Source organism: Cariama cristata, unplaced genomic scaffold (assembly GCF_000690535.1).
Source record: "Cariama cristata isolate BGI_N322 unplaced genomic scaffold, ASM69053v1 scaffold1211, whole genome shotgun sequence".
NCBI lineage: Eukaryota > Metazoa > Chordata > Aves > Cariamiformes > Cariamidae > Cariama > Cariama cristata.
In genome coordinates, this window is record NW_009597323.1 from 60427 (window position 1) to 70612 (window position 10186).

The 10186-nt window shown below is 40.8% G+C and overlaps 1 protein-coding gene across 1 annotated transcript in view; it reads left to right on the forward strand.

The window, feature by feature from the left end:
• Positions 1 to 8685, forward strand: part of LOC104168264 (rap guanine nucleotide exchange factor 5-like) — a gene marked incomplete at its 3' end in the record, with an annotated part of 39806 nt that extends 31121 nt beyond the window's left edge. Inside the window, exons 7-8 of the mRNA XM_009708804.1 lie at positions 2885 to 2961; positions 8560 to 8685. Of these exons, the coding sequence (XP_009707106.1) occupies positions 2885 to 2961; positions 8560 to 8685 (203 nt within the window). The remainder of the gene's footprint in view (positions 1 to 2884; positions 2962 to 8559) is intronic.
• Positions 8686 to 10186: the final 1501 nt, after the last annotated feature.

A 10186-nucleotide genomic window follows, 5' to 3' on the forward strand; every position in this document is an offset into this window, starting at 1 on the left:
CTTTCCCTTTCTGCCAGGTAAAAAATATTACTACCCTCAGCCCTGGGTGTTTAGTGCTTGTCACTAGCTCCCCGGCCAGGTACCGTCCCCTTGCTAATCTGCCAGCCCAGCCAGGTTAGCAACAGCGTGCTGCTCCTCAAAGATCCGCCTGTTTGCTTTGGATGAAGATGCTCTGAGGTGCTTGCCCTGGCACTGGGCAGGGAAGGGGACACTTCTAACAGAGGCTGGTGACAAGAAGCCGGTTGACAGCCACTAACCTTTTCCCCTGGCACAGCTGTTTGCAAAGCGCCCATCTGCTCAGGCTTGTTGGAAAAGCTGGCTGGATCAATGTAAATCACTTAAACCTGGACCCACGGTCTTGTAACTAGCAAGGTGCCACTCCTTTAAATGCTGTGATTAATAGCTGGTGTCTGTGGGGATATTTTGCCCATCAGTGGCTACAGCAAATTGATTTTAGGAGAAATCAGAAAATTGAAAGGAGAGTTGGGGAAATGTGTTTCTGCTAATGCAGCTACAGACTTAAGCTATTTGCAATTGCTCAAACAACCACTTTTTAGCATTCATTAATGCCTTCTGGCATTGCAACGTTCCCTTCTCATGCCGGTTGTTCTGACTAGCATTTGGCAAATGGATGTCCCAAATGCTTTGTGTCTGCCGCAGCGGCAGTGGGTAGAACGAGGTCACGCACATGTGGCAGTGTGCAAGAAGATGAGGCAGGTCTTGGGGAGGAAGGCTGGGAGGTGGGTTACAAGGGAAGGGACTGCAGAGAAGCCCCCGGCCTGGTTGAATGGAGTCGGTTGCCTTGGGAAACCCTGACTTGCGCTGGGAAAACAGAGGCCGCACAGGGCTGTTGAGGCAATCACTGGTTACTGCTTTGTTGGGTTGTTATTGTTCCAGCCTGGGGCAGAGATAGGCCACAATGTCCCAAGCACATTTTGATTTTGCCTAGCTTTAAATACTGCTGGGATGTAACGCCCATTATACATGCTTTCTGTTGTAGCTATAGCTTGACCCTGTGTTTTCAGCATTCACCTTGAATTTCGGAGGTTGACTGATAAAGTGATGCCAGCAAACCCAGTAGTGAAGATTTATACCAGACCTCTGTTTTCTTTAGATAATGGATTTAAAAAGATCCCTGAATTGAATAAACTGTATTGACAAAATTACTTTTTTTCCCCTTTTATAATTACATTTTTATTACTTTTTTTTTTTCTTTTGATAGCATAGCTGTCTGGGAAGAAAGAATTATACCCTATGTGGCACAGCAATATCAGCAGAAATCCTGCAGTAAAAATAAAATAAATCCATATGCTGTATTTTAGAGGTCAAGAACAGCCTGGAGTTACTTTTCTTTTAAGTTGCTGGATGATGCCTAAACGTTAGGCTGCTCTTTGTCTGCAGCAGGCCCGGAGCACCCACACAGACACACCAAGCTAGACCTCGTGGCTCATGTTACGTGTATTAGCTCGGCAGTGGTAACCTAGTTGTACACCTAGAGGTTCAGGCTGAGGGCTGGGGAGAGCTTGGGTGAGGGTGGCTGGCGAAGGTAGTACCTGCCAGCCCCTCTCCTGCTCCCACAACAGCCAATTCATTCATCAATCAAATCCTGAGGTGCCTCAGCTCACAAACACTGTTTTAAGGCAAAAGAGAACTGGTGATCCTTGTCTGAAAACACTGTGCTGTGGGCTGTGGCTGTTCAGATGCAGCCTGACGACCAGCTCAGGTACTCGGGGGTAGAAGGAGAGAGAAGGTGGACAGGAGGAAGCACACAAGCTGAACCCTCCATCCCATCCATCAAAGCCATGAGCCTTGTGGTGGTCAGGAAATGGATTTACCAACTCTACCACTTCAAGGATGCTTTTATTGTCACAATTGCTATGGCTATGCTGGCAAATCATTCGATGTGTACACAAGACAGGTGATATTTGAGTATGGTGCTCGTAAGTAAATGAGTACGGTGTAAGGTAAAGTCACTTCGCATGTGCTTCATTGGGTCTGACCCTCCTAACCTGCCATGTGTCGCATTTCAGAATGTCTGAAGGCTTAATGTCCTACCAAAATATAGCAGATGGGTGTGTTGACTGGAGGGATATCTTGGGCAATAGACAGTAAAAATACCTAGAGATGTAGCTGTTTGCAATACAGAAGTCTGATGTGTCCCTTCAAAAGTGGTCCTTGTTTCTTTAGCTAGGTAAACTGATAACTGGTTTCGACCCTTCTGGAGATTACAGGTTTGATCCAAAACTTTTTCTTTTAAAGTCTTGCAAAACTTGCTGGTGTTAAGCAGTGTTAATTGAGCTAAGTTACTGATTTCTCTTATTGTGCCAGCAGCAAATAATCTTCAATGGAATATTTTCTGCTACCATTTATTTCTGGAGATGACTTTCATAACTAGTGGTGGTATTTGGTAAGACTGAGATCACTTTGCTTACAAAGAATTTTCCAAGTGTGAGATGAGGGATAAATCTGCTTATTTTGTTTTGTCTGAATTGACCTTCTGCAATATAATGAAAGTAAAGGGAGGTGTGATTTTTTTTGTTCTTTATGAGTCACCAGATCTTGTTATAAAGTATAGAAGAGTGGAGTTTCCTTAAATGTCACTGTTTTATCAGGACTAACAGTAGCAGGAATATAACTATTTAGTACTGCATTTTACTGCCTGGAAAAATAAGGTATACCTTATTTAGGATCTGTCCAAACCCAATAAGGTATACCTTATTTAGGATTTGTCCAAAACCACTCAAGGGGTTAATTAGAAAGCTAAACTTGGAACGAGGTTTCTTGAATGGTCATGCTATTTGATCTAAACTGGGACATGCTGCTTTGCTGCTTCTCATGTTTTAAACCTTCCTGCTTCCAATACATTCCCTCTTTCTTATTTTAGCAATTCATCAAAATGAAGAAAACAGCAGTCAAGAAATAAGAGGACTAGAAGAGCTCAAGGATACCTCTGATGCTCAGGTAAATGTGTAAGATTAATAGTGTCTTGGGAGCTTTTTCAGATCTACAGGTTGAAGGGTCTGCTTTCAATAGCTCTGGGAAATGGATTTTCCTTGATGTTCTGTGCAGGGAGCCCGTAGGAAGGAGAAAGTCTGCTGGATCTTGTCTTATGTGACTATTTAGAATAAGATTAATGATTACTCTGGGAATTAATCCCATGATGTTGCAATCGGACAGCATTCTTCAGCTATCTCTCTGCTCTTTTTAGATAATACACACAGCATATACCAGATGTGAAAATAAAATGAGATGTGTTTTAGGAAGCAAGGGCATGTGACATTTTGATGGAATTTTAATCACTGTAAGTAGACATGCAATGCAATGAGGATACTTATTAGTCACTCGAGTGTAAGCAACAATCTTTTTCTTTCCTTCCCTAACTGTCCTCATTTAAAACCAAAGCATACCTCTAGATATTGCTCAGAAGAAACTTAACTGCCTTTTAGAGTATTTTATTGTGGAACTGCTTACCCTTCTTAATTCTGTGAATCTTTTTTGATTAATCTCCAGGTCATTCAGTTATTTGGTTCATGCATTCAAACTGTGCAAGTATAACTATATTGCTCGTTGTATTGGCACTGATTATTGCTTTTAATTTAAAATTGATTTCTCCCAGTCTTGACTGTGGTTTTTTTTTCCCTTCTATTCCTCTTGCAAATCTTATGTTCCCCACCAGTTGCCACCTTTTCTCCTTCTTACGTAGCATCTTGCAGTTCCTGTCTCTGATTTATCTCCTAACACCTTGCCCGCTAAAAAGCTGTGTGCGAGAAAGACAGGATTTGTCTGTGAGCAAGCCAAGCTGAAGGGGTACAAACCATATAGCCAAGTTAGCAGTACCTATATCTTTCTAAAGGCAGGGGCTGTCTCTACCACAGTGAGCCCAGGAGAGGCTGTAGGCAGCTCCCGTCACAGACCTGGGCCATGGCAGACACCTGGAGAGTGCAGGCAGAAGAGTTGGGGACCATGCGGATATGCTTACTGCATCGGTGTGTATCTGGGCTTTTCTAGCATACTCTTCGGAGTCATGCTCAAGCAAGGTGTTTGGAAATGGCCTGCTCTTTCCTTAATTGCACATAGTTTCAAATCTATTGGGAAAAAAAAAAAAGCGTACTAGGATCCCTAATGTGTGAAAATTTTGTTACCGGATTTTGATTCCTAATTCATGTCAGTGTGGGGTTGAGGATCAGTCTTCTAGAGCTCAGGTGTGCATTACAGAGCTATAGAAAAGACCCAGGGGGAAATACTGACCTCACTGCACAAAAAAATCTGTCTTTCTCTTTTCTTTTTCGGATTTCATTTATGCTCAGTTCTACTTCATTGTTGTAGTTATTATTTTTTGAAAATGTGTGTTCACATTTATGTCAGAGATGTAAAAAGAAAGACTACGACATGTGTGCTCAAAGCTCCTAAATAGCTGGCTAATAAGATTACATGGGCAGATTATAAAAACCCGTAAGAATTTATCATTGGGCTATTGATTTGCTCAGCTTTTATTTGGCTGGAAACCAGCTTCTAAAATTCGAAAGAATTTGGAACACATTTAAAATTGAACAATTATTAAGTGAGCAGTTAACAAAAGTGTTCAAGTGCCCGACTGGGAGGGGAGTAGGAGTGTTACCAAAGCAGCTGTTGCTTCAATTTGTTTGTCGATGCCATAAAAACGCCATCCTGCAAACACTGAATACAGTTTGGTTTAGGGGTGTGAATAATGTTTTATTTTTTTGCTTTAGTGAGACTGTGCATGCACAGCAAAGCAAATGATCTTTCAAGGCAGTGGTGTATAGTTTTAAGTTTTCAGGTTGATCAAAGGTGAAGCCTGTAATAATTATGTTGTTTTCACTGGACAGAGGAGGAGACAGAGGCACAGCGGAAAAAAAACAAACCACCACAAACCTCTTCTGTTAGCAGAGTTGAAGGGCACGGTGCCTGCTCTAAACACTGCTCTGCAGGACGTACGCTTGACTTACATTGGAGTTAGTTGACGAAACTTGTAGAAGTGTGGAAAAAATTCAGTACAGGGATTTTTAAAAGCGAGCATGTTGTAAACAATGTAAATAAAAAAATCCCATCCTGTCTGCCTAGGGCTGTCTTAATTCACCTTCTTGTCACTGCTAGCATATTCATTTATGGCCTTCACAGAGGGAATATTTTCCAATGGTTGTGCTGAAACAGAAAGTCTGTTGTCAGCATCTTTGCTTTTCCAACTTCAGTAGTGACTAATTTACTTTCCTTCCCATTAAACGTTTTTATTTCACTTCAAATATTGCATAAACACCTTTAATTATAGTAATTTTATGCCGTGAATGGTAGTAAAGCCTTACTATAAAGCTCCCACGTTCTTTTATCATTCATTAAATTAAAGCCAGTTAAAATATGCAACTTAGTGATTTTTACCTTCACATAAGTTAGTACGTGTATCTTTGTTGGTGTACATGAACCGGAAGACTGAGCACCAATAGCTGGGCAGTGTGGGATTTTGGGGTGTGTGTGCCCACACAAAATACAAATCGAATTTGCACTTTGCAAGTAGGGCGGCTTGCCTTTACTCTTTTGTCTAACAACAGCTTCAAAGTTATTGCTTGAAAATGAAATTTATATTGACAAGTGAAAATGACCAGGAATAAGAGACTGTCAACATCTTCCTAACCAGATTTTAGAAGCTGTCAGCAATTAATTAATTAGATGACCTGTTCTTATAAGTATTTAACGGAAAGATTTATAGTGGAAAGTCAGCATAATTGAGGAAATCAGAATTAAAAGTGAAGGATTTATATTTTTCTTCTTAATTATGAAAAAACATGTTTAGCCTTTTGTATCTCAAGTGCATTCTTCACTCCCAGAGCCAAGCATGTACAATTAACTTGATAATACTTTAGCCTTCCCAGAAATTTTTTAGTTGACCTTTTATCCTATGGAAACCCAATAAAATAAATATATTTTTCATGCTCTCTGCAATTCTTTAAATCAAAGAATAGTTGGGGGAGTAGGGGACATCTTCTAACATAAGATTTCTTCTTGGTCATTATTTGAAACAGGACAATATGATTCTTTAATGAAATCGCCAATTTGAATACAGACCATATTCATGGCAGGACTAATGGGCTTATATCTAGAGTTACTTCTTCCCTGGGGTGCTCATCTCTGCAGAAAGCAATAATATGCTCTGTCTGAACACAGGCAAGAGGGCAAGAGCTGAAAGAGACCAAGGCCCATGTGTTCAAAAAGACAATTCTCTGGGATGTTTCTTCCACTTGAACATCATGAAGCCAACTGTTACCCCAAAACTGAAGTCCCCCTTCCTCATCTTAATAGGCTTTCCTTCATACACTGAAGATCAGTAAGTGTTTGTTCAGCAGAGTGAACACTGCATTTCTGTCTATGTCCATCTGGCATTTGAAATACAGGGACATGTAGGTCGTGGTCTGACTTGTCTGGGCGCAACATGAAGGTGTGAAACATGCCTCCCCTGTACTAAGATCCTACATCCAGAGAGACAGTAAATCTTTATGTTCTCAAAGCCCTGATAGACCATAACGCTTTGAGTTGTCCTTAGCCTACAAGCCTGCAGAGATTACAGCGCACAGATGTTATACTCTCTGCTAGAAGCATCCCAAAGCCATGAAATAAGCAGGTTTGGCTCTATTTGATGTCCCCAAGCCATCGAAGTGTTGTGAGGTGCGGACATCAGACCTCAGCCAAGTCTGTGATGATTGCCTAGGTTCCCTCTGTAAATTACTGGAGAAAAAGGAAAATTTTAGGAAGCAATTCATCTGACCATTTTTAAATGTCTACCGTAGAGTAAAAAAATTTTCTTAAGTACGGCTTTTTCTCTATTGATTAAATGAGTCTGGACAACTAGTTCAGTATATTCTTCCACACTTGATAAGATCAGTCTCACTCCTGATCTACAGGTGATAACGGTGTGACAGAACTGGTTTATAAATCCACATCCTTGATTTAGAAAATAAGGAGCTAATCTCATAGAAAATGTAACAACCTTCATGTTAGGCACTGCGATTCTTTATTTTCTCAGTGGATTTCTGACCTTCAAACCACGTGTGTAAGTTCCTTATGTGGGAAAGCTGGGTTCCTCAGGAGGCTGGGGACTAAGCATAGGACATGCAAAGTACAGGCTGTGTCTGAAATGCTTTCCTTCTCCACACCACAAGTACCTGATGCAAGCTTGTGAGGAGATGCCTTCATCCAGACTGGAGGAATGTAGGCACGTAAAAATTCCTTTCAAAAATTCAGTGAGGGTGACTCTTTGGACTTGGTTGTGGAACCTATTTTTTTCCATCAGTGTTAAAGCACTTACTCAGAAAGTGGATTTGTTTTCCTCTTCAGCTGAAGAAACCTTAACCCACATTTCCCTCTTCCTTGGAGAAACCAGTGGACTGTAGGATGGTTTGAGTGGGCACTCTCACACCCTCAGCTGTCACGGGCAGGACTTTCTCAAGGCCAAAGGATTGGAGCCTGCATGGCACTACGAGTTAGCAGTCAGGACATCCCTGGCTTTTGGTCCTGACTCACAAGATGTTTTTGTGAATTTTGGAGTAGATACTGATTCAGTTAAATTCAGGATGAATAGTAGAAAGGGAAGGGTAGAGAAGGTGGGGGAAAAATGTTTATTTAGCAATATCATAGCCATGCCACATGCCTGGCCCTCCCAAGGCACATGCTGTTCCCATCAGGAAACATCTGGGCTAATAAAAGCTGTGCAGTATCATCGAGCCAGGTCTCAGTTATGCAGAGGCTACATCCATGACCAAATCATGGACAGTGACATTAGCCACTGACTTTGCAGGGAGCCATTTAGCCCTCATCAGCTAACTTTGTGATGGGTCTGGTATGCATGTGTGCAAGCATGAATCTGTCTTTATATATATATGGCATTTTTAGAAAACAACCAGTGCTGAATGTTTTGATGAAACACTATCGGCATAGCTTGAATAGCTGGCAGAATATTAGCCAAAAAAATAGTTCTAACATAGTTTTTAAAGCAAATCTCATTTTCTTCCCTAAACAACAAATCAGAGTCTCCTGATTTTATTTATGGAATAAATAAATGTGGCGCAACTGTCTTTTAACTCTTGAGGCTTGCATATGTGAAAAATGGTTGGACCGGGAGCAGAGGGAGTTGTAGCCTGTTATTTTTAGGACTGCCTTGTGTTGCGCTTCATTCTTTTTCCAGGGCTGTTCCTGGCTAACTTTCCCATGAGTTTTTAACCTCTTGCTCTTGTTCTCGTATGTAACAGGAAACAGGCTGACAGGAACAAATAAAACACAGCGAATCTGATAGTCACACTCAGAGGAGCAGTTGATTTAGTTAGCTCTGACTTCGTTCCTCCAAAGTAGATACATTTGGAGATTCAGATGTGCCTCAGCTCCTCTCCAGTTGTTTCCCAGGAAGCAGCAACTTGTTTGTGTTCAGCAAGTGGCACTGAAGTACCGCAAATATGAGAAAACTGATGCATTTCTTTTAAGATTGAAATTTGTGGCGGTGTCATGTCCTGGAATTGTGGATTTAAGTATCTGTTTGCTCTTTCTCCCACCCTTAAGGCAGGGGTTTTGTGCAAGCTTCAGGGAAGAGATGACATCGGAAGGATTGAGCTGGTCCAGAAGCTGGCGAAAGAAAACTGCCAGTTTTTGCAGGCGGATAGAAAACCACCGGAGAAGGCAGAACAAGTAAGACATTTCTTGTTTGGGTTTTCTGTTTCTTTCTGGTAAAGGAGGGAGATTTAGGTCACAAAACTGAAATAGCGAAGCTGATGGTCAGAATCCAGAGCATATGTTAGTCATGGAGCTGTAGCTGCTCTCCTCTGGCATTTACATTTCTCTGAAGTGTATTCAGTTCAATAATTGTCAACACACTTAGATTATTATGTTGTCATTAACTGTCAGTTACTACTATCTTATACACATAGGAAACAGCAGATGATTTCAGGATGCCTTCTACCAAATTTTTGTTAGTGTTTATGAATTATTTGGTTTTTAGGGGATATGTAAATAATGTATAAGGTATATGAGTGCTTTAGGTACTTACTTTAAATTGTCTGAAAATTACTTTACTCCTGACATATTTGGATGTGAGTATTGGCTGAAGCTTTTCAGTATGAATTAAAAAGACTGGTCTATAGGAAATTCAGCAGTTTCTTTTAAAAAATTGTGTTTTCAACCAAAAGTTACACTGAAGAAAGCAGCATTCTGTTTAATGCTTCTGAAAGCACTTATTCAGATGTTAATAACCGGATTGAAAATAAGCTAAAACTTGACCGCTCTGCTTGTAGCACAATGTATCCTAATTTTATTCTCCTAGTAAAGATTTCTATTCTGATTGCATATGCATCTAAAGGTGCCCAGGATAATAACTTCAAGAAACAATAAATATCCCACCTAGTTCCTCATATGTCTTGCTATTATGTATATGTAATTTATTCCATTTTCTGCTCACTGGACAGTAGAAAAAAGGCATGTGCTTTAGAAAAGAAATCTGCCTCAGCACATCTTCAATCTCATTCCTACTGAAGTAAGGCTGCACAAAGCAAGAGAAATATGAAATCTTATTTCAGAGCTTCATGCTGTTCTGTTAGGCAGCATATAAAGTCATCTGGTGTAGTTAAATATGTAAGTGTATCAGTAGGTGTGCACAGGGGAGGAGGGTAATTAGCCACGCTCAAATTCCTGAGATTGAATTGTTCCTCAGCTGATCCACTAGCCATGGACATCTGGCAGAATTTCCATACATCTTTAAACCATATCAGGAAAGAGCAATTAAAAGTTTAGGTGCTTAAGTAAAGAAGATTTTAAGCCAGGGGAGGTTTCTATTGTGTTTCAGGATTTGGAAACAAGATTACAGATGCTGTGGGCATAGGGGAGAGGGGAATGTTGGGACTGATACTCCAAAAATTCAGTGGATATTTTTGCTGCTTACTCTGATCATTGCAAAGGGTGCTGTGGTGTCAGCTGCAGCTCTGTAGCTGCACAGATTACAGTACAGTTCCAAAAATGGAAAGGAAAGAAGTGCTCAGCTTTTCTTCTTGTTTGAAAAGTATGGTACTTAGCAATTGCTGCTATTTAGGAGATGAGTGACTTCAGTTTAGCAGGAGCTAGAGCAAGCTGCTCATATCCATACTGAGTGGTATAACGCAGCAAGGATGTGCCCGTAGACCTAGGAGGTGAAGGGAAA